The sequence below is a fragment of the Phalaenopsis equestris genome, unplaced genomic scaffold (assembly GCF_001263595.1).
Source record: "Phalaenopsis equestris unplaced genomic scaffold, ASM126359v1 Scaffold000414, whole genome shotgun sequence".
Taxonomy (NCBI): domain Eukaryota; kingdom Viridiplantae; phylum Streptophyta; class Magnoliopsida; order Asparagales; family Orchidaceae; genus Phalaenopsis; species Phalaenopsis equestris.
In genome coordinates, this window is record NW_018164855.1 from 253,614 (window position 1) to 279,069 (window position 25,456).

The 25,456-nt window shown below is 35.6% G+C and overlaps 1 protein-coding gene across 1 annotated transcript in view; it reads left to right on the top strand.

Moving 5' to 3' along the window:
* LOC110027106 (callose synthase 3) overlaps positions 1–25,456 on the top strand; it is a 98,420-nt gene that overhangs the window by 26,090 nt on the left and 46,874 nt on the right. The window contains exons 16-29 of the mRNA XM_020728396.1: positions 3,933–4,267; positions 4,460–4,512; positions 4,592–4,652; positions 16,210–16,291; positions 16,363–16,412; positions 16,498–16,584; positions 18,438–18,575; positions 18,734–18,831; positions 18,927–19,011; positions 19,104–19,264; positions 19,415–19,538; positions 19,625–19,722; positions 21,495–21,630; positions 21,712–21,863. Coding sequence (XP_020584055.1) covers positions 3,933–4,267; positions 4,460–4,512; positions 4,592–4,652; positions 16,210–16,291; positions 16,363–16,412; positions 16,498–16,584; positions 18,438–18,575; positions 18,734–18,831; positions 18,927–19,011; positions 19,104–19,264; positions 19,415–19,538; positions 19,625–19,722; positions 21,495–21,630; positions 21,712–21,863 — 1,660 coding nt within the window. The remainder of the gene's footprint in view (positions 1–3,932; positions 4,268–4,459; positions 4,513–4,591; positions 4,653–16,209; positions 16,292–16,362; positions 16,413–16,497; positions 16,585–18,437; positions 18,576–18,733; positions 18,832–18,926; positions 19,012–19,103; positions 19,265–19,414; positions 19,539–19,624; positions 19,723–21,494; positions 21,631–21,711; positions 21,864–25,456) is intronic.

Sequence of the window (25,456 nt, forward strand, 5' to 3'; positions counted from 1 at the left end):
GGATGACTTGGGCATATTGTATAAAAATGATCTTAATTTATTAGATTTAAATGAAAACATGACACTAAATAGGACGCAATGGAGAAAATAGGATTCTCGTAGCCGACCACACTTAGTTGGATAAAGGTTCTGTTGTTGTTTACATATATATATATGTATGTGTGTGTGTGTGTGTGTGTGTGTGTGTGTGTGTCTCTCTCTCTCTCTCTCTCTCTCTCTCTCTCTCTATATATATATATATATATATATATAAGAAATGGCGATCTGCTCTGCTAAGGTCTGCGTGTGTGTGTGTCTCTCTATATATATATATATATATATATATAAGAAATGGCGATCTGCTCTGCTAAGGTCTGCACTCGATGACGACGACGACGCAGGTTTCTGCACTCGATGACGACGACGAAGAAGGACTCTACCTTGCGATCATCATCTTCTCTTTCCCGCCAAATGACGAAGGGCTTCGGCGTTTGTTTCTGCAGTTTCGTCGTCTCCTCCTTCGTGCCTTCCAGCTATCTTTTCTTCGTGGATCGAGTTGCGGTTGTCTGCCAAGCTGCGATTTCGTTGCTCTGTCTTCTGCGCATTTCATCTGCGGTTACTGTCTTCTGCACAGCTTCGCCCCGAACTCGTCTTTATTGCTCTATGCCCGACTTGTAGGGCTCTCTTTGCTGTGATGGGGCTTCCTTCTTCGGTTGAACCTGACAAAACATTCTTTGCCCACGTAGTGGGTAATCCTCAAGGAGAGACGGCGGTTATTTTCCCTTCAAGTTGTAAGGAGCATCGTGATGGTACATGTGACTGTCCCTTTATTAAGAATGCAAGCAGGAAAAGTGGGAAGACAACACTTTTTTTTCTCTACGTCAGAAATTTCAACGCTGACTGACAAATTCAAATTTGCTCTTATTGAAAAAGTTCAGTGGGGACACCCACCTATGGAAATTATCAGGAAAAGTTTTGATGACCTCAAATGAACAGGAAACTGGAAAGTGTGGCTCATGGATGTGAGACATGTATTGATTCAATTAACCGTGCTTGAGGACTACACGGATTTTTTACAGAATATATCTTAACATCACTGATAAACCTATGAAGCTACTCAAGTGATCTTTTGATTTCATCCCAAATTATGAAACTCCCGCTGTACCGATGTGGTTTAGTTTACTTGTCTCAAGCTGCATTTTTTTCACCATCTGTTTCTATACTCTATTTGGGTCATTCTTGAGATCCTTTGAAGCTAGATCTTCCTACTTTCAACTTGATCAGACTCTCGGTGGTCAGAATATTTGTGAAAAGGGATATTACTTTTCTTGATGTTACTGAAGTCTGGCTGGGTTCAACCCATAATGATTATTGGCAATAAATCTTCATGGAGCACAAACCCTCATATTGTACCCACTGTAAGATGTTACGGTCATGTCCTTAATAAATGCCACAAGTTTCATCCAAATTTGAAATTTAAGGTTCAAGTGAATAAGGATGGGTCTAACCCCACTGTTCTAGACATTTTAGTTATATATGGGGAGGATGCTACCAGACAGGAGGTGTCTGTTGCCTCTGAGGCCCCCCCTATGGCACTGCTGTTACTGTTACTGCGAGCGATGTGATGCTGACACCTTCAAACCCCATAGAAAACAATACTGATGCACTATTACCTACAAATGTTAGTGTTCAAACTGATAATCAAGAGAACATCGTAGCTCCACTTCTTCAGGAAATATCCGGTGTAGAGGCAACTCATACTTCACATATACTAGAATCTATTGTGGGTACTACGGTTGGTATTCCTACTGCTTCAACTCTACCACCCATCTGACTGATTTTTCGGAAGAGGAATGACATGTCTATTCCAGGAGGAGGAAGAAGAATGGAGGACGACTCCAGCTCGGGAATATATTGGATGATACATTGGTTACTATTGGCAATGACAATCATCTTATCAGCTTATTAGCGTGCGTCTGCCCTAGAATTAGAGGCAGAGGCAAGACCAAATTGGGTCGCTCTCTAGCCACCTGATACTATATATTTCGACACTGTTAGGTTTTTTATTTAAGTATCTAATGTATTTTTCTGTTTTTTTTAGTTTTGGAATCATTTATGATTTTTGTGTGGGCATGGTGCCATGTTTGGATCTTCCCACACATTGTATATGTATCTTTCATTCTATTTAATATATTAGCCTTTTTAGGCCCTCCCACACATTGTATTTGTATCTTTCTTTCTATTTAATATATTAGCCTTTGTTGGCTTTCAAAATGTATATATATATATATATATATATATATAAACATATACATATGTGCGTGCACGCGCGTTTGTGTGAGCAAAAATAAGTGACTTTAGAGTCGCTCATAGTTCAATTGCAGTTTTTGTCTTGAGCTTATGTTTGCTACAGTGCTTCGCTTGTTAATTTTTCTCTTGTGAGATCAGCGGTATGCAATGTACTTCAAGTTGATATTATCCAACGTCTTATCTGTCATCCATCATTTTTTTCATTGTGATCAATCAAATTGATCACCGGGGCCATTTTTTAGTAGTTTCAATGCTCTCAATGTATGAATGCTATTTATTTCACAGAAGGGCCATGATTGGATACTTTTTATGTATGTGATGCATTTTGAACTAGTTTCAGGTTTCATGTGACAATATGTTAGACATCCGTCATTTTCATTATATTCGACTAAATTGAATTATGAAACATGCCAGGAAGTTAGCATCTTGTAGGAACAATATTTTTTTGAATTTCTTCAAGGAAACATGATTAGCCTTTTTGGATGAAAAGTCATGATTTTAAGGGTCAGTTCCTTTTGAAATGGGAATTGATGCATTTTCAACTTGACCTCGTGCAAGTTTCTACCTTTATTTGATTTTAAGATTTACTTCATTTGTAGTTTGACTTCTACTTTTATATTTATTGTGTTCTTTTTTTACTCAGTCCTAGAAAGGGGAAGATTATGCTCTACTTTCTATTCGTGGTTTTCCGTTGCCTTTATTTTTTATTTTAGTGGTTCTGGTAATTACAAGTCTTGCTCTCTGATGTAGTATTAATAGTTGTTTTTAAGCTTTATGTATGTATTTCAGTAAAATTTATTATTTCTTTAGGATTAAAACTTGTCGAAAAAAATCATGACACGAAACCTTTTATAAAAATGATGACACTAAATAGGACGCAATGGAGAAAAAGGATTCATGTAGCCGACCCCACGTAGTGGGATTAAGGCTTTGTTGTTGTTGTTGTTGTTTAGGATTAAATTGTGAAGGCTGCAAGTGAAATACGTGTGGAGAGAAATGTGATTGCTTTTTAAAAAAAAAATTAATTTGAGAAACCTAAACAAGTGGTTTTGTTTGGCATACATCTAACTAACATAAGTGAGATGCACAATTATTTGTTTTAGGTAAAGCCCGTAGTTGCTGCAAATGCAGATTATTGTCTAAATAAAGGCAAATCAATGGGTAATGGAAGAAGTACCCTGGATTTGTTTTATATGGAGTTTCATGCAAGTTTAAACTCGCAATCTTTTATAAAGAAGTGTACCTTGCTTTAAATGTATATTCAGTGACCAGGTCGTTAACTTCAACGACAATTTTATGCCAGTTGTCATCGTTTTGCTTCTGTTGTTTTAATTAGAGAGGCTACCGTGACAGATGAATTTCATATAGAAGGGTTCATCTGTACCTTGGTTTTTATTTCTTTTTGAATGCTTTATTTATTGGCTTTTTTTGTATTCTTTTGGTTTCCTTGATACATAAATATGATTTAACCAGATAAAACGCCCTATTTCCTATGGTCTAATTTATTATGGAAGTCATTGAAAGGTCCACTCATCTTTTATCACACGCCTTTGGCATCGATATCCAACTAATATAAGGTTTATGTAGAATCACTAAATAAGACCATTTAGATATTACAATCCAATATCTTTGTTATTTTGCAGCTGTCCTTGATGTTATTCTTAGCTGGAAAGCAAGAAGAAGCATGTCTTATGCGGTTAAACTGAGATATATTTTAAAAGTTGCTTCATCTGTAGTATGGGTGATAATATTGCCAGTGACATATGCTTACACCTGGGAAAATCCTACTGGACTTGCAAGGACTATCAAAGGCTGGCTTGGGAATGGTCAAAACCAACCATCTTTATATATTTTGGCTGTGGTGATATATCTGTCACCAAATATGCTTTCGGCTCTGCTATTTCTTTTTCCAGTTGTGCGAAGGTTTCTTGAAAGTTCACACTACAAGATAGTGATGCTCATGATGTGGTGGTCTCAGGTACTGTAAGCTTCTTGGTTGTAGTTGCTTATACAAGCTTTTTTTTTTTTATGAATTTGTATTTGTACTGGAAAGCAAAATCTATTCATTGCTTCTATGATTTTTTTCTTAACTATATGGAGACTTTTTTAGTGCTTTATTGTTAAAAGGAAAAAAAAACTCCCGTAATGCTTATTATTTCTATACTTGCAGCCTTGTCTCTTCATAGGAAGGGGAATGCATGAAAGCTCTTTCTCACTTTTCATGTAAGGAAATGAAATTTTGGTTATATATTTTGTTGTACAGTAGCTACAGTTTCACATCTATGGCTAATTTCCCTTTCAGGTATACAATGTTTTGGGTGATTCTTATAGCGACGAAGCTGATATTTAGCTACTATATTGAGGTACATCAAATTTTCTGTTCATACTTGGGATGTTTACAGTTAATTTGACTATACTTGCAATGATTTGATTGTTTCTATGGGTTAAGAATGAATAGATTGCCTGATTGATTGGCATTCGCTCCAGCCTTCATACAATTTTTTTCCAAATTGTTAAAAAGTTATTCATTTGGTACAAGTGCTGAAGTCTGGTGGTATTCTACATGCCTAAGACATGCAGTTTTTAGATTTTTGGGTTCTAGAATGGAAATAAGATTTTATTTATTGTTTTATGTATTGTTTCTGTATAACCAATACATAGAAAGTTTTATGTAGTATTTAAGATCTATTAAAAATAATGAAGCAATTCCTCATAAAGTTTGATTTGCCTTTCACACTTTGATAACTTTTCCATTATCATGATTATGTTAGGTCACTCTTAATATGTGACATTTATGAGAACTTGTCCATTAGCATTATTAAGTTAGTTCACTCATAACATGTGACCTTTATGAGGAGTTGCATCAAGCGGATGAAGCCATGGAGTCTATTTCGCTAGAATGAAGAATATCTCAGTGGATGATAGTTCGGGCTATTCAGATCTACGAGTAAAGCAAATGACGAGAATGTCTAATCTTTCACTTGGGAACTTTTATGATTGTTTAAATACATTGATGTGGAACTTTTAAAGATGGAGACATTTCTTAAGTGCAATGTCTCGAGTTCCATCACAAATTTTTTGGTTAAGCTTGCTTATAGTGAACTCCTTTTGAATTTGTACGAAGACGGCTAAATCTAGGTTTGTTAGTTGAAAGTTTACAATATGTTAATTGTTGATGGTTTAGGCTATCACAAATTATGTTTGAGCCATAAACAATTGAAACATGGTAATTAAGTGTTATTATTAACTTGATGTTTTGTCATGGTCACCGACTCTAGAACTCATTTGAGAGAAAGAACAACCTGATGGAACTAACTCTTGATTATTTGAGGTCCTCTTATGACGCGGGGCTTATGAGCTGAATCATGTGGTTCAACAATAGGAGAGCTGGTCCAATAGGGAGGCTAGACCAGTCGGTCAACTATTGACGGGAACTACCGCCCGCCCCTTCCCCCTTTCCCTTCTATCTACCTATTATAAATATGTTGCTTGCAGAGTTAGGGTTTATTCTTGGTCTTCCTGATTTGAATTTGTTGTCTCCAAGCGTTTCCCGCTGCTAGGGCTATATCTGATGACAAGTGGTGCTCCGACTGAATCCTGCTATGAGGTGTGACGATCTCAACCTTTCCTCCACTCACTCCTACGTCGGGTCGCCATCTCACAGCCGACTCTTGACCCTCCAGTTTTTGGCATCCCCCCCTCCCCACAATCTCCAGATGCTATTACTCAGCTTTGGCCGAATATTAATGTGTTATTGTGTTTTCATTTTTGTTTGAGTGGTGCTTGTAACCCTAGTTGTTTTTTGCTTAATGATATTTTCTTTTTTTATGGTTTTGACTAATTTTAGTATCATTTGGTATCAGAGCTAGTTTAACTCTAGTCATATCCTAGAGTTTCCTAGCATCTGCCTTACCCCTCGACTAATTTTTTTTTTCTTTCCCATTCTCAACCACCCTTTCAAAATTCAAATCCTAATCATGCCACCATGGAGATATATTCTGGAGTCTACCCGGAGCAAGATACAACCGTAGATCCGTCTGATTCAACAAGAGGCTCGCAAAGATTGTTTATGGAACCTAAGAGGAGATTATCCTCGATCGTGATCTGGAGAGTTGAAAAGGAGACAATGACGATGATATGAATCCGTTCCACAGGGCATACATCGATGACTAGGAATACCGACCTCGTCGCTTTAGAATGCAATATCCGAGAAGGTAGAAAGAAGAGCACTAATGGGGGACACAAAGATTTCAACATCAAAGTGTATCTACCACAGTTTGATGGAGGTGTGTATCCAGATGATTTATCAACGGACTGCAATCTATTGAGTGAATTTCCAAATATGAGGAAATACCAGAAGATAAACAGGTAAATTAACAACCATAAAGTTGAAGAAGAGCGCCTTCTTGTGGTAGGTGAACTTGCAGGGCAGAGGAAGAGAGAATGTAGTGATAAGACTACAAATTGGGAAAAGATGTAGAGGAAATTCCTTCCATTTCATTGCCGAATGGCATGTTTTTGAGACTCTACCACTTGCAGTAGAGAAACCTTTCAGTGGAAGAGTTCATAACATAGTTTGACCAGTTGCAGATGTTGTCTGAGTTGGTTGAGCTAGAGGAATACACCATACCTGGTACCTAGGTGGTTTGAAGCCCGCTATTTGAAATGTTGTGCAGTCACAACAATATAGATCGCTGTGGGATGTCGTAACTTCAACCTTAAAGTTTAAAATATAATAGAAGCAGAGCAAATATCAATCTCATTCAGACAAGCAACAATCCTCATTCAATAGCCCTTAGTCAGGCAATCTTCCATAACAACTGATAAGGGCACCTTTGACGGAGTTGGTAGGATAGAGCAGGGAGTGATAAGACAGATCTGAGTGGAAAGAAGCGGAAATGGGTGGTTCGTTTAGTACAATGCATGTCAGAAGTGTTTCAGATGCCATAACTAAGGACATATGCTCCAGCTGTACCACCAGTCAAGTTGTTTCATTCACATATAAGGGCGTCATCGAGGAGGTGTAGGACGAGGAATCAAAGATAGTTTAGAGGAAGAACTTCAGCTCCAGGGTGATGAGGGAGAGATGTTAGTCATATGTAGAGTTTTATCGTAAGAGCCGAAAAGAGATCTGTCATAGCTAAGGCACAATATCTTTCGCACCAAGTGTATGGTGAAGCACAAGGTTTGCAGTTTGATTACCGACAATGAGAGTTGTGAAAATGTGGTGTCTACGTTGATGGTGACGAAATTGGGATTGGCCATGCAGTCCTCTGTTCTATTCTCTTAACTGGTTGAAGAAGAGAAATGAGATACGTGTAAATCAACAGTGCTTGGTTGAATTTTCAATTAGGGATCAGGTACAATAGCAACTGGTGCATTGTGGTTTCGATGGACGCATGCCACATTTTGTTGAGGTGGTCGTGGCAGTGCAACCATGAGATTGAACACGAGAGCTTTAAGAATACTTACTCTTTTAAAAATGATTGGAAACAAATCGTGTTATTATCTGTTAAGGATGTAAGAGGTGTAAGCCACATCGATGAGACTTTAGTCTCAAGGGCCACCTTCATAAAGTCAGTTCGGGATGCTCCAGTGGCAATAACATTGGTCCTTTAGAGGGAATTAAGGTGAGTGAGATACCAACACCGCTACAATCGCTACTACATGACTTCCAGGATGTGATGACTGACACTGAGAGACATATAGCACACCATAGATCTCTTATCTGGATTAGTGTTGCTAAATTGGACTGTCTACAGATTGAGACCTGCAGAGTAAGATGAGTTGCAACGATGAGTATAAGATCTAGTCACGAGGGGATTGATTAGAGAGTATCAATCCGTGTGTTGTCCCTGCCAAATGACACCCCCTGATGGTACCCAAGAAGGACGGTTCGTAGCGAATGTGCTTTGACTATAGGGCCATCAACATGATTACCGTTAAGTACTGGCTTCCCATTCCTTGCCTGGAAGACCTCTTGGATTAGTTGCATGGAGCCACCAACTTTTCCAAAATCAACTTACGCAGTTGGTACTATCAGATCAAAATGAGGCTAGGGGACAAGTGGAAGAATGCTTTCAAGACACGAGATGACTTGTGTGAGGGGACATATGCTCTTTAGATTGCCCAAAATTTTTATGAGGTTGATGAATTAGTTGTTCCAAGACTGCATTAGGAAATTTGTGATGGTATACATCGACAAGGCTAGTGGGTACTATCAGATCCGACTGAGGCTAGGGGATAAGAGGAAGACTGTTTTCAAGTCACGGGATAACTTATACGAGGGGGCAATTATGCTCTTCAGATTGTCAAACGCACCCAAAACTTTTATGAGGTTGATGAATCAGGTGTTCCGAGGCTATATTAGGAAATTTATGGTGGTATGCATCGACGATATGCTGGTATACATGCGATCTGAGGAGCACTTACAACACCAAGGGCGATATTCGGTGTGTTGCGAGCGGAGAAGCTATATGCCCATTCAAAAAAGTGTCACTTTGTGACGGCCCAGGTATGCTTGTTCGGTTATTTTGTGTCTAGATCAGACATTCAGGTGGATCCTACAAAGATTGAGGTCATTGTGAGCTAGAACTTTCGGCTATTTTGTGTCTAGAACAGACATTCAGGTGGATCCTACAAAGAATGAGGTCATTGTGAGCTAGAACTATCACTACCCAACCAGGGCTTGGAATTAACCAAGGCGGGTACAAACGATTAGAAGTTGTGAAATAAATTTTCTATATTAATCTAGAATTTAACAATTGAAAGAATCATTAATTAAAATAAATTAAAGCGGTACAATTAATGTCTCCTCATTACTGGTTGCCCGCTTTTTCTAAAAATATTTTCTCTTATATTGCTCGTCTGTTTGTCAGATAAATTAACCTGAAAAGTTGGTTTCAAAATAATAGTGAACTAAACAAGCAGTGAATTTTCATACTCATAAACTATAGTAATATAAGGAAGAAAGAAGTAATTTGCATGCCAGTTGAACTTTTTAATAAATCAATATAAATATTTGATTTTATTCAAAAAGTTATTATATCAATAGTATATCAATATCATTTTGTATTTATACAATCGTTATTGGAGCACCGTCTAAAAGTTTGTATTAATTAAGATACTCAAATATCAATATCATTTTTCATTTACGTACAATGGTACATTAGTGTACGCCCTCTATTATCATCAAGGAGTGACTCCATCATAGTCAATCATGCACACGCAAACATACTTCAAATCATTTCATCTATATTCTAAAAATCACATGTATAGTAAATAAGTATAACCATGTAAATCATTCACATTCATTTCTAAATGATAAAATTGAATAATAAAACAAAAAAAATCATATTCTAATTGCAGTAATAATCTATCTTAACTAATGACATTCTAATGCGAGTGATTTAAAAGAAATGCAACATTTTTATTATAATTTTTTTAAAAAAGTACTCACTTTGATGATGGACGGTTTGCTTGCTCTTAACTTGTATTGTTTATATCAAGTTATCACCTATAAAATATAAAATATAAAATATTTAATTAACACTTAATTTTTTTTAAATTTAATTATCAATTATTGTTATATTGCACTATTTTAAGATTTTAAGATTTCAATCCTTAAAAGTTTTAATTTTAATATACATATTACTAATTTATACAAAAATATTTTTAGAATTAAAACCCTAACCTTTCCTCAGGGCCGACATCTTTTAATCGATTCAAGAGGGGAACTTTTATAGCCTGTATCAAATACATTTAAGTTTATTCATTTAAATAATAAACACACACACCCGCGCGCACGCTCATACACACAATCTTTATAACTTAAATAAACTTTGCATTCACAAAATTTCTTCATACTTCCCTCGGCTCGGCACAACGCTATGCGAGATCTTCTTCCTCATGCTTTCTCTTCCTCTGCACGACACCCACACCAACTCGATATAGACGTCGTTGCAAGCACCGAAGCCGCCCCTCTTCTCCTCCTCTGCGATGCTCCTTCCTCTCTTCTTCTTCTTCGTTGGTAGGCTAGGGCACATGTTCCTTCATCACTCCCACCTTCACTTCTCTTTGCACAGGACAACTCAAAGCTCGACAAAACTCCTTTATCCTCCTCTTCGACTCGATTCGACACCGACTCTACGCTCGACGTCTTCCGTGCCTCTTGACTCACATGTAAGTGAATCTTGCTTGAGCCGGTGATTTTATAGGCGACCTCGTCGCATAGGCTTCTGATTCCCTTGTTTCAAATTCACGACTTCTCGCTTTATCTCCCTCTTGTTCGGTTTCTTCGTTCGGTTTCCTAACTTTCGCTTCCTTCTCGTTGACTTCTCTTCTTCTCCCTTGGGTAACTGAAACAGACCCGTTATAGGACTGCACTGTAGTCTTTCACCAAGGTGGACAATTTCTGGGACTAGTGTCATTTTATAGGTGCTTCATCAGGAGCTTTAGTATCATACCATTCCCCGAAAAAAAAATTTTAGTGGAGAGGAATTTCATTGAATAAAGACGCCTCAATAGTTTTGATGCACTCACAGAAGTGATCCAGGCACCATTCTCGACATTACTAAATTTCAACTTGCTGTTCGAGATAGAATGTAATGCATTCGGCTTTGGGATTGGAGCAGTGCTATTTCAGGCAAGTCACTTCTTTGTTTCTTTCAGTGAGAAGCTAGATGATTTCAAGAGGAAATCTTTGACATACGACAATGAGTTTAAGCTATTGTGTGAGCTCTTGAGCATTGGAGTCATTATCTTCTGACAAGCGTGTTCACATTGTTCACTGACCATGAAACCCTGAAATTCTTAAATAACTAGAGTAAATTGAAGGCGCCTGGGTGGAATTCTTAGCGTTCCAATTCGTGCTTAAGCATAAGGCGGGGGAGTCAAAATCGTGTAGTGGATGCACTGAGCCGCCGTCACTTGCCGATCGATGCGATGCGAGCTTGAGTTATAGGCTTTGAGGTAGTAATGGAGCTGTATGAGATAGACAAGGATTTCATGAAAATCTGGAAGCAATGTAAGGAGAAACCTAATCGGGTAGTACTATAAAGCTAATGATTACTTGTAATGCCATAGTAAGTTGTGCATTTAAAGATGTTCACGGAGGGAGTCCTTTGCCCAGGAAGGTCACATTGTAGGATGTGCAGGGCATTTTGGCATTAGTAAGACTTTCACACTGGTGCAAGAGATTCAAAAGCTCCACGAGGAGTTTAGAAAAGAGATCACTAAGCAAAATTATAAGTATCAGACATAGGCGAACAAGACAACGAAAAATGTGACCTTTAAGAAAAGAGACAGTGTGGATCCGTCTGAAGAAAGAGAGGATTCCAGTAGGTGCTGTGGAAATCTCAAGCTCATAACAGACAAACCTTTTAGAATGCTTCGGAAGCTGAATGATAATGCATATAAAATTGACCAGCCAGGGGATTATAACGTTTTTGTCACATTCAATATCGCGGACATGACACCGTACTACAAAGACCAAGAAGCTTCACACTTGAAGTGAAGGCTCCCCCACCCCCGGGAGACTGACGAAGGGTTTTATTTGCTAAACCTTGCGGTTCAATAGTAGGGGAGTTGGTTCAACAGGGAGGCTGGACCGACTGACCAACACTTGGGCAGAAACTACCTCTTTCCCCTTTTTATTTATTTATTATAAATATGTTGTTTGTTGTGTTCGGGTTAAGTCTTGATCTTTCTGATTTCAGATTCTGCTTTTAAGCGTTTTCCCATGTCAATATTTTGAGCAACTAGGCTGAATGTCTTTTCCTTTGCTTTTATTCCAATAAATAATAGCTTGTACAATCTATTTTAGGTACATAATATTCTGTATAATTTATTCTAGGTAATTTAATCTGTATAATTTATTTTAGGTAATTTAATTAATACATGTTCCTAGTCTAAATATTCAGCTAAAAGGAAAGAATCAATGTAAATGTAATATTTCCTTCTTTGCATTCTTTGCAGCATTGCGAAGAAGGAAACTCTTTATTCTGCCTGATTTCATTTACTCCTGATTGATTTCCGACTCAAATTGATGTTGGTTGATTAAAAAACATCAATTTATTGATAAGAAATTGATGACGCTGTTTGGTTGATTAAAAAACATCAATTTATTGATAAGAAACTGATGATGCTGTTGAGAAAGCCTTAGTAAATATATCAGCCGTTTGAAGATCAGAAGTGTTATGAGGAAGAGACAACACCATCCTCATAGGCTTCTGGAATAAAATGAATGTCCACTTCAATTTATTTTGTGCGCTCTTGAAAGACGAGATTAGCAGCAATCTGAATAGTGCTAATATTATCCGCATGAAAAGAAGTAGATACAAGCTGAGGAAAACCAAGCTCGTCCAGCACACCCTGAAGCTAAATAATCTCGGAACAAGTAGAGGACAATGCGATATTCTGTTTCAGTAGATGACTTAGACACTCGATCTTGTTTCTTACTCTTCCAAGAGTTTAAAGAGTTGCCAAGAAACATGCACCATCCAGTAATAAATCAGCGTGTATCAGAACAATCAGCCCAATCGACATCGCTATCAGCTGATAAGGTGATAGGAGACTCTGCAGAAAAGAACAAATCATGATAAGTACCTTTCAAATACCGAACAATACGTCCAACTACAGCTAAATGAAGATGTGTAGGGGCTTGTAGGTGTTTGCATAAATTGACTAACTTGTTGCACAACAAATGAAATATTAGGACATGTAATTGTCAGATAATTGAGACTCCCAACAAACTCTGATACCATGTCAATATTTTGAGCAAATAGACTGAATGTCTTTTCCTTTGCTTTCATTTCAATAAATAATAGTTTGTACGATCTATTTTAGGTACATAATTTTCTGTATAATCTATTTTAGGTTAACTTAATTAATATATATTCCTAATCTAAATATTTAGCTGAAAGGAAAAAATCCATGTAAATATAATATTTCCTTATTTGCAGCATTGCGAAGAAGGAAACTCTTTATTTTGTCTGATTTCATTTACTCCTGATTGATACCCTTGCTAGGGTTAGGTGGTGCTCCAGCTATATCTTACTCCGATGTGGTGATAATCTCTACCTGCTTCCTCCACACACTCCTGCATCGGACTATTGTCCTATAGCTTGTGCTTGACTTTCTAACTCATAATTGCCGGCCCGACCTTAACCGGGCCACTAATGAGAATATCAACTCTTAAATTATTGTGTTGTGACTCACGAAAATCTAGGGTGAGATGCAGGACGCTCGTGAAAGATAAATTTTTGCACTCCATCTCATGTTAAGCTAAAACTCTCTGATGCAATTCAAAAGGCACACTAGACTTGTTCCAAATAATTATTTAATGATGAAACAAGTGCGCAAATTTTAAGATTGAAATGTGAACGCTTAACTATAGTATTTACATGGCAAGAAAAAAAATCAGATCGTCTTTGTTTTGACCAAAGCTCAATCACACACGCAAATCAATAGATAATAGAGAGAGAGAGAGAGAGATATGAACTAAATCCCTAAAGAAAGTGCCAAGACAGAGAGAGAGAGAGAGAGAGAGAGAGAGAGATGAACTAAATCCCTAAAGAAAGTGCCAAGACTTACAGCACATTTTAAGACTTTGAATCAAATAGCGCACATAGAGGTCTTAGGGAAAATCTAAGTTTTTTTCGAGCCCTTTTGCGAGCTTTTCATGTCCTAAGAGGTATTTATATTTAAAACCAGGAATTAATTGATAATTTATCTGACACTATATAAGATCAAGTTTATGATTTTGCCATTGCACAAAATCAACGGCTGTATATCTTGCTATAGCACTAGGAACTACATGATACAATGATTAATATACTTCCCATTTTGTTATAGTACCAAAACAATTTCAAGTTAAGAACACAGCAGAACAATTCAGTTCCGCATTTACTGTTACATATCATTAGTCACAACTATATATAATGCAAAATCGGGACGGGAAGGAAGAAAACCACCAAATCCCCTAATAGGTAAGGAAGAGAGCTGTTGAAAATGAAATGTTTGCCACAGTTTCCAAAAGGATGAGAGAATGTGAAGCAGAATGCAGCAATGATAGCTAACGTCATATACGGCTTCAATGAATAAATGATTACCATAATTAGCAAGTTGGCTAAAAATGGAGCATTGAAGATGCACTGAAATTGTGGATTGTGAGTAGCTATTTTGGGAATTGAATGTAAGTCATTTTATTTATTTGTAGTTCAAATGATAATTTCTGCTGAATAATTGAAAATATTAAACAACACATCTTGATCTCACTATCACTGTTTTCATGTGTTTATTCTATAATAAAGTAATTTGGAAGCTATGAATTAGATAACTATACGAATATCCTAATTCAGAATGACAATGAAGTCAAGTTAGGTATATTGAAAACCAAAAAAGAATATTTAAGTTTTATTAAGATATTAATATTTTAGCGTTTGTCCCAATATACTTTTATATGGTCTTGTTTTTCTTGCAGATAATTTCTTTTAAACTTATTGTTTGAATACCCTTTGGATCTAAACATACTCTTATCACTTTGTTTAAATTCCAATTATTCTATTTTTATTGACAATAGAGATATAATTCCTTGGTTACTAATCAATTTTTTTTAACATCCATGCAAATGATATATGAGTAGTAATGAAAATGCAAAAAATGTTAAATATGATTTTGATGGATAATAGTAGAAGAACATATAACCAATTCCTAGAAAATGAGATGATGAATAAAATTGAATATAGATTAATCTTTAAAACATGATATGCTCATGTGGATGTTAAAAATTATCAAATAAAAAGAGCTTAAAGTTTTGATATGATAATTTTTCTACTTTTAGATTTTAATCAGATAAACAAAATTTTAACTTTTACGTTTTCTTCAAATGTTTGTCTGCATAAGCTTTAAGTTTTCTTTCTAGGAAGTTACTCCTAGAATAGCTTGTGATCGGTTTTATAAGTAGCTCTTATTTGATTCATTTGTTAAACATGCGAACCTACACGAACAAGCTCAATTTATAAACGTGTCGAACTTGAACATATGTTTGTTCGTTTGTGTTTGGCATGTTTAGGCTCTAAATAAATCAATTATTAAATAATAATTTTATTTATATTAATTTTGTACTTTTATTAAAAAAATGCATTTACAAGATTTTGGCGGTATTAATATAAAAAGTAAAGTTTAGGTGTTGGATATAGAAATTGGCTATTATGCATGTAAATGCCCGAAAACAAAAAGAACAAAAAAAGCAAAGCTAAGCCCCAAATAGTCCGTTAAATATCTTAAATATGTAAATACATAGGAATTGGCTAGTATGCATCTAGATGTCAATAAAAAAAAAAGCCACGATCACTTGTTTAGTCCCACCTGTGTGGGAGAAGTTTACCTACGCCATTAGAGTTATTTAAATGCAAGGAATTTTTCATTTGAGCAATAGGCCATTAGCAATGTGGCCTAGCCCGCATGTGATTTATGGGTGTTGAGCTCTAGTTCATGCCGGACACGAGCTTAATTCAAGGAAATGAGCTTGTATCGAGCCGAACACAAACAATCTTTTCACGAGCAATTTCGAACACAAGCCGAACATGGATTAAAAAAAAAGAAAAAAAAACAAATGAGCCGAACATAAACAAGCCTTGGGCTCGCTCAAGCTCAGCTCGTTTACACCCTAGTCGCACCACAAAGATAAAACCATGAGGTTTGTTTAGCCAAACCATACAATTTCTTGATGATTGAGAATTTGGCTGTTAGATTAATCATACCCACAATTTTATGAATGGTAGTACTCTGGTTCGTTAGCCACTTAAAATTGTGTTGATAGATCTTATTTTTTGTTTTTTACGTGAACTTTTATTCTTACCTTTTGAAAGCATCTTACATTTTAGTGTGTTTTGTCCGATGCACATTGTTTATTTTCAGATCAAGCCCCTTGTCAATCCAACAAAAGATATTATGAGAAGCCCCATCTCTACTTATAAATGGCATGAGTTCTTTCCCCATGGTAATATTTTAGAGAATCTATTGAGTTATAATTTTTGCCAAATCGATGAATATATTCGTTTTGTGTTTCAGCGAAGAGTAACGTCGGTGTTCTAATTGCACTTTGGGCCCCAATTATTCTCGTAAGGTTTTTTAACATTGAATTCGATTATATGCGTTTATTTCTTGCTGTATTCACAAAATTTACTTTTTTTTCATACTGTTCAGGTATATTTCATGGATACACAGATCTGGTATGCAATTTTCTCCACATTAGTTGGAGGAATATATGGTGCTTATCGTCGTCTTGGAGAGGTTGGTGAAGCTTTTCATCATTTATTTGCCTTGCCATAGGATGACTATTCCCTTCTATTTTTTGCTTGGCTCTTTATAAATAGGTTTGGCTAACAACTAGTGTTTTTTTTTATCACTCCAAATTTTATTTTTTTTAATTATTAATTAGCTTTTTCAATTTTATGCGCATTGCCTTTTATTGAACGATGCTCTGGCAATTCATAAATTCATTAAATAATTTTTATTTTGTTAAACTCTGAAACTTTGGTCATGCTTCAGCTGGATTTGCCATTTGTTCATGGGATGTGCTTGTGTAAATATGGTTCTGTATTGCTCACAGTTGGAATTAATCTTTAGATTTCGTGGATAATCTGTAAGAACTCGTGAAGTGCATCTTTAAAAACATTCTTTTGGTTTTATCCATAGTAGCTTTATCTTTGTTGCACGGTTTATAAGATTTTGGTATTTTCTGTTTCTGCACTTCTATCTTTATATAGTTATGAATATCTAAAAATTAATTATTGATAAATATGCATTCAAAAGATATTGATTGATTAGCTTGGTGCGTGTTATTAGCAAAGGACATTTATAATATATGAGACCCCTCACATACGTGAGGATTATCACGATGTGTTCTTTGTTTACTAAATTTCTTTCACTTCAATTTTTTTTTAAGCAGAACAAACATCAGTCAGTGAATATGAATTGATAATTATAATTTAAGAATTCTGCAAGCTATAATTATATGTTGTGGGTATAATTTTTATTAATATAGAATGTTCTGTATAAGTTAGTGGTGATTTTTATTAGAACATCAACTATTATACTTTCCTTGGGTGTTTAAAATTGTTGAAATGTGTCTAGAAGACTTTGCAATAAATGAAAGTCATGGGGACATAATAAAATATCGTTCAGCTTAAATATTTTTTTTTATTAATTTGATCCTTGAAAACAAATGAGTCGTGAACAGTCAAATTCATTGTAATAGAAATGAGAAAATTTGTGGTAAAAATTTTCTCTAATGAGAGAGGCAATATATTATAGAGATTGTGGGGGTTTTACCTATTTTGAAAATGGCAGTGGAAAATGCATTTATGTGGTTTAGGCATGTAGATTAGAAGGCAGAGAGTTTACCCGTAAGAGGGGTAAATAGAATGATTGTGATCTTAAGCAATTGATATAACTTATTTAAAGATTGCGTGTAAATCAATTACAAAATAAAGATTTATAAACTTAACTTTAAATAATTGAATAGGCCAATGATGATGCGACCTCTTATTCTATATGATGGGGAATTTAGTATTCTCCAAGGTTTTCAATTCAGAAAATACGATGCGTCATGCAAGGATTATTTTTGTTTTGATGTATGTTGAAATAAAGCACATATCTTAAGTCAAATATTAACAAGAATTACCATTTAAGATTCATTATAAAAATTTAAAAAATGAAATAATCAATGTATCCTAAGTCAAATATTAACAACAACAATTATTACTAACTAGCAAACATTCAGGCATTGGGTGAGCAATACCCTATATTAACCTGTTGTTGGGTGGGTCTTTATTTGATCAGGAAGGAGTTTCACATTGCGTTGAACACCTTTATAATAGAAGATTAAGTATACTCTTCATTTTTTTGGGTGTATTTTCCAATTTAAGCCTGCTTATTGCAAAGCGGTGCACAACTTCACTGCTGGGAATTGCATTTTAATTTTAAAAGCATTTTTTTTTGTGTTTTTGGCTACACTTATATTGCCTTTTTTAGCTACATAAGTTTTCTGTTCATATCATTAGCTATTTATTAGTATCCGTGCATTTTGCTTAATTTCTTTTGTGAATTTTCTTTTCATTATCTTCCAACTTTGATTAATACAGATACGGACTTTAGGAATGCTAAGGTCTAGATTCCTGACTTTGCCGGGTGCTTTCAATGCACGTCTAATTCCAGTTGACAAATCTGATTCAACTGCAAAGAAGGGTTTAAAAGCTTCTTTATCTCGTAGATTTGCTAAGGTTTGATATCTGCTCTTTTTATTGGAATTTGTGTGTTTTCCACTGCTCTTCTAATCTTGAATATCTCAATGATCTAAATGTCTTCTTCTTAATTGCTCTTAAAAATTCAATGTCTCCATCATTAGGTTCTTTGAAATTAATGTAACTTGGAATTTTAGATACCGCACAGTGATAGGGAGAAGGAATCTGCAAAATTTGCTCAAATGTGGAACAATATAATCACTAGTTTTCGCGAAGAAGATCTCATTAATAACAGGTAGCTACACTATTTAGCAGTATGGAATTTTTACTCAGTTTTACTTTTCATGATATAGTATTTTGTTAGCATCACAATCTTTCCTTGGCATACAGGGAAATGAATTTAATGCTCGTTCCGTACTGGGCTGACCGAGATCTGAACCTTGTTCAGTGGCCTCCTTTCTTACTTGCTAGCAAGGTTTTGTTTTTATTTTATTTGAACTGTTGATATTGCCTATTAGGTAATTATCATTCTCTTTTTGTATTCTAAAAAATTTTAAGCTTAGACAGATTCCAATTGCCTTGGATATGGCAAAAGATTCTAGAGGCAAAGATCGGGATTTGAGAAAAAGACTTGTTACTGATCATTATATGGCATGCGCTGTTAAGGAATGTTATTTGTCATTTAAGAATATTATTAACAGCCTTGTGAATGGTGATCGTGAGAAGGAGTAAGTATGCTTGTGGTTACAATTTTTTGTTGTTTTTGCTTATTTGCGTGTCTATTTTGTTTCCTTGTTTGATTAATTACCTTTTTATTTGGTCTGGGGAAGATTCTTGTTGATAAACTTGTTCTTTTGTCTTTCCTTCCCTTATTGTAGGATTATAAGTAACATCTTCAACAAAGTTGATGAGCTGATAAATGACAACAAATTAATAGCGGAGTTGAAGATGAGCGCTCTTCCAGCTCTCAACAGTAAATTTATTGAATTGATAAAAATCTTGGTAGTTCTAACTTAGAAACCCAAAGTTTCTATTACTAAATATGTCGAGGTTAAATTCCCAGAGAATTGATAACTTTCTTGTTGCAGATGGATAATAAGGAAGAGGACAGCGATCGAGTTGTGCTTATTTTCCAAGATATGCTGGAAGTTGTCACAAGAGACATGATGGAAGAACAGTTTCCTGAGTAGGCACATATCAATTTACTTACCACTGTTTCAAGTTATAGTTTTTGCACTATCGTGGTTAATGTACTATGGAATAACTTTTACATTATAGTTTAATGCTACATGTGAGCGTTTTAATTTTGGGTCGTAAGGAAATCTAGTTGCTTAGACTGGGCAATATTGGTAAGTATTTATGGCTGTGGAGATGTTAGATCAATTCCTATCCCAAAGTTATTTGTCTTTGAAAAATATGCAGGGAAAATATTTTTATATATTGCTGTTAATATTTATTTTGTTGGCGTTCTATTTTCTATGGTGCTTTCAAAAGCACTTTGTTTTTGTATGTCATTTGTTTAAGTACGCCACGTTTATTCATGAGATGTGCGCAGTTGCTGATCCATATTGCTTTATTTTTATATGGTAATTTTAAGATAAGACGCTCATGAAGTAGAAACTAGCGTTGCATACAATTCAGTTCAATATGATTAAACCAAACACATGGAGGTGAACAAATATTTTCTTAGAGAATATATTCACCAAAGGATTTTGCACTCTTGCTTTCAAAGATGTTCTAATCAAATTAGGAATGATATACTTCTAGCAAGTAGTTTACGGGGGAGTGTTCATGAATGGAGCGATTATTGCGTGCGGAGAGCGCACGTAGAGCTGCGTGCGCCCTGCGTGCGCTCTCCGCACCTAATAATTAGACTCATGAATGGGGCATTGGCGGACATCTGCTGGCTCCATTCGTAAGGTTAGATGGCGAACTGTGTAGGGATTGTTTTATGAGACTTTGGGCAAGAAAAGAAGTGTCCAACGGATTCAAACAGCAATGCAAATACCATTTGGCATCAACAACAGAAAAGGAAATAGACATCTCGCAGATTCAAGTGCATACAATTTTGATGAGGAATGAATGCGTCATAAAACAAAAAGGGTAATATGCTTCCCACAGATTCAGGACATGCTGATTCATTAGAGAATTACTGCTTCAGGAAGCTGACCCATATCTTTGAGGGAAAACTTGGGAAATGTTTAAATTTGTAATTATTATTTTTTTTAGAATTATCTGGATTCTTAATATTATTTATAGACCTCTGTATATAAATACCTTTTCAAATATGTAGAAGTCACGCTTTTTAGCCATCCCTCTATGTATAGTACATTTGTATACAATATCTTCTCAACGTACTCCATATTGGATGGAAGTTTAATATTTCAGGTTCCTAGTGGAGTTTGACTTGTTATCTTTTTGCATTGAAGTATATCTTAAATTTTAGATTTTTATAAACCAAGTTTCACACTGTTGTTTGGGTTTTAGCTGTAACAATCATTCTTTTGGATATACAGCTTCATGTTGCTAGTCCTAGGCAGCAAAATAGGGACATAACTTAAGCAGACTGCCGCTGTTTAACAATTCTGTGTGGATCATAGTCATAGAAATGATTTTTTTTTTTTTTTTTTTTTTTTTTTTTTTTTTTTTTTTTTTGTGTTTTTCTTATTTGCCTGCAAAACCTCCCAGGCTTCTCTTCCTATGCAACACAGTTAAACATGACATGACATTATCTCTTCTTTCTATGATTTTTGTCTAGAAATCAAGTTGACCTATCATGATGCTCAATTGTAGTTTTCCATTCCAACAATTACTTGTTTACTATTTCATTTGATAACAATATTAGATTATCAGTAGTTTTCTCAATTGTAGTTTTCCATTCTTAATCCCTTTATAAAGCTTTGATGTTGTTGTACAAATATTTGATTTAAAATTAAAGTGACTTTATTACTTGAACAGGGTTCCAGATTCAAGCCACGGAACTTTTTATGGAAGGCCAGGGAGCATAACAGTTTCAGAAAAACAAGCACAGTTGTTTGCATCTCCTGGGGCTATTAGGTTTCCTTTGCCTGAATCAGACGCCTGGACAGAGAAAGTATGCACCATGCACTATTTCAATTTTTTATACCACTTCAAACGCCTGGATTTCAGGCTTGATGCTGTTTGATTACTCCAGATAAAAAGGCTTAATTTGCTACTTACCGAGAAGGAATCTGCCATGGATGTACCAGCTAACCTAGAGGCTCGAAGGCGAATTTCTTTCTTCAGTAATTCTCTATTTATGAACATGCCTGACGCACCGAAAGTGAGAAATATGCTCTCATTCTCGTAAGCTCACTAAACCTAAGAAAGAAGTGCTTACTTTTGTTGTCACTTTATCAATGTTTAGCTAGATATATTTAACATTTTCAAGTACACCTTTCGTCTTATCATCATTTTCTTATTTTTATCAAATACAATGGATTCTTGCTTTGCTTTGTGTTGGTAATGGAATCTTTCTGAATGTAATGTTTTGCTCGACCTTGACAATCACTGAGTGTAAGTTTTAAATTGAGTGTTAATCACTTGAAAATATTGAATATCTTTAGTGAAATCATCTGGATGTGTTTTAATTTAATTTAATTTATTGTATTTTTATATTTCTTAAATATGTATATGTTTTCCCGCGGTTAATTTATCTTTTTAGAATGTTTATTTTTTTAAATACTTAGTATAATTTTCGTTAAATAAATAGTTTATAGAGGTTCTGGGTAATGTTTTGACACTGTTCTAGGACTCCTAGAAGGTGTGAGAGAATACAAGAAAAGGATAGGTAAGTTGAGGGGTTAAAGATAGCTGAATGATAGCAGTTGAATTCAGGTGTGAACGGCCGCAGAACAGCAAACCAAAAACTAAAAACTAATGTTCTCTGCCACCCAACAACAGCTTTCTGCTGTCAAACTGCAATACCGGCAAGCATACGACAAAATGGCGAGGGATGGGCGGCGAGGAGGATTTACCACATGTTCTTGAGCAAGATACAAACACACCAAATCTCTAAGGACGATGATACAAAACTCCGGAAAACTAAAACTTAAAATGTCTCGGAAACACACACAATAACCAAATTGTCCAAGCAGTATAAACACACACATAAATAGTCATCTAATAGGAAATACCTAATTAAAAATAAGAAAATAGGAAAGAAATCGGAAAAAAAAAGAAGAAAAGAGGAGGAAAAATCACTGAAATAAAAATTGCAACAGTTCGACACATCTGCTATCGCATAAGTTCTACAATTCATGGAACCCCAACTCCCTCTATGTTATCCATGGCTAGGAGAGACATGTTCTTTTTTTTTTGGAAGGGTCTCAATTCTCTTGTCAGATGCTCTTTCTCATAAAACACTAAATCGATTTCCGTAGCTGCAAAACCACTCATGTCTGAACATCTTGCTGTGGGTGCACATTTGAACTGAACTAGAACATAATACCCAATTTATTTCATAGGACCTTCACGAAATAGCTCAAAAACTATCTCTCTACAATGACAATTCAAGAGGTAGGTTGCATAAATGAAAATCATGAAATTCTCTTAGCAGGTCTACTATGTGTGTGGTATTGGCTCATCGAACTCATCACCCTCTTTGTTAATCAATGCTAAACATGCTAGTACTACTCTTAAAATCTGCAAAAAGATAGTTTGTGACTCCATCTCCTTGAACACCTCATCCCATCAGAGGCAAGTGTACAATGCACTTCCCATTTTTAGTGAATGAATATTTTTTCTTGTGGCCATCACGATATGTGCAATGATCATACTGCCAAGTATGGTCTGATTGGATGTGACACTCTCACACACATTTATAGATATCATGTCACACCACACTTCTCTTGGAATTTATTTTCTATGGAAAACTCCATGAGGCATCTTTTGTCAAGATTGAATATAACAAAGAATGCTTCTAAGCAGTGATGTTTAATTTGTCCACAAGCTGTGTAGATGCCAAATTTTCACAACTCCCTTCATCTATAATGATGCTGCACATTTTCCCTCGACATGGTACTAGTATGAAAGATATTGTGGCGAAGCCACTGTTGCTATTTCAATTGCTCAGCTTGGAGTACCCTTCGGCTTACTAGCATCTCTCTTGTCGGTTGGAAGTTGGTACTTCTCATTTGCATTATCACCTTCTCCTATATCTTCTATGTCAATATGTTTATTTTTAATTGTTCCTTGCTCAGTGAAAAAATCCCCATCTTATTTTTGCAATGAGATGCAATATGCCCAAAATCATGACACTTGAAGTACTTCTTGGTTGGGACGAATTAGGTGTATTAGTGGACTCCATATTTTCTCCACTTTATACGAATTTATGCTCTAACTTGATTGGCTCCATTAAGTGTATTTTTGCTGCTTGATCCTGGTGTTCAATTCTGCCTATAAGATGTGATATACACATCGTGATGTTATTTCTCCACTTTTTGTGCAGTGAGGCACCAGTTGTGTTGACCGCAGTCCTTCTAGATATATTGTCATTATGTGTTCCTCTAGTTTCATCGACTCACATTTCAACATTAGTTGATCAAATTTAGTTGTGTTCCACAAAAGAATCTCTCTGGTGCGGGTCTAGAAATTTTATGAACATTTTATGTCGGTATTATTTTGGAAGGTATTTGTGTTGCATCCTTTTTTTTACATCTTAAACTAGGTAGTGATTATGTTATTCATCTTTCGTTGGAGAAGATGCTTCAGTTTCTACAACCACAAATAGTTATTTTTTCTGAGTCTGATGATTGTCAATTTAACTATTTTGTGTTGGGAATGGTTTTTTACTAAATAAATGGTTCTATTATTTGAAGCCAATCAATGAATCTATCTGCATATGTGCGACAGTCAAAATCCAATAGATTCATCTTTACTCCAAAATCTTGATTTCTTTTCTGTTATTTCATGCTAAATCGTGAGAATATTGGTTCTTAGGTACTAGAAATATTTTGATGGAAGGGATTCACATCCTCCTATCCATCTGGCGAGTTTTAATTGTTGCTATGGGTTGCCTCACCGAATTTTCTCCTCTCAAAGGTGGTAAAGTTCTGTTGCAGTTGGAGGATCTTTCACCTGATATCTTTCATACTATGTTCATGTACACCTCGATACTGCCTCACCGAATTTTCTCCTCTCAAAGGTGGTAAACTTCTGTTGCAGTTGGAGGATCTTTCACCTCATATCTTTCATACTATGTTCATGTACACCTCGATAAGAGTTACTCCTTTGTGACACGATGATCTTTTCTCTCAATCAGCTCTTGCCGGATATAGGATTGCAAATAAAAAGTTTACTGAGAGCCTTGGTTTTGGTGGTAGGTGTCAAGATGGATTTTTGTTGTAGATAAGAATACTGGATTTTGAAAATTTATTGTTAACGTTTGGAATTGTTTGGGCATAGTGGATATATTTATATTAGGTTGTCTTTTTTTTTTTTTTTTTTTTGAATTTTGGATTTGCAGGAAGAAAAACATATCCCTAAAAATTTAGGATTTTTCATGTTCTAATACTAGATGACACTGTTCTAGGGCTTGTAGAAGGTGTGAGAGACTACAAGAAAGGGATAGGTAAGTTGTAGAAGGGGTAAGCAAAGTAGGAGGAATGATAACAGCTGAATTCTGGCTTGAATAGGCCGAGACAGTGAACTAGAAGCGGAAATATGCTGTTTTCCTCTGCCCAATAGCAGCTTTCTGCTGCCAAACCGCAGTAGTAGCGAAAATTATGAGGGATGGGTGGCGATGACGATTCACCATTTTTTCCTGAACAATATACAAACACATCACTGGTAAAATGAAGGATATTTATAACTCTGAAGAGTACAAAACCTAGAATGATGCCTCCAAAACACAAACACAATGCAACAAAATCACACATAAACAATCACCTAATTTGAAA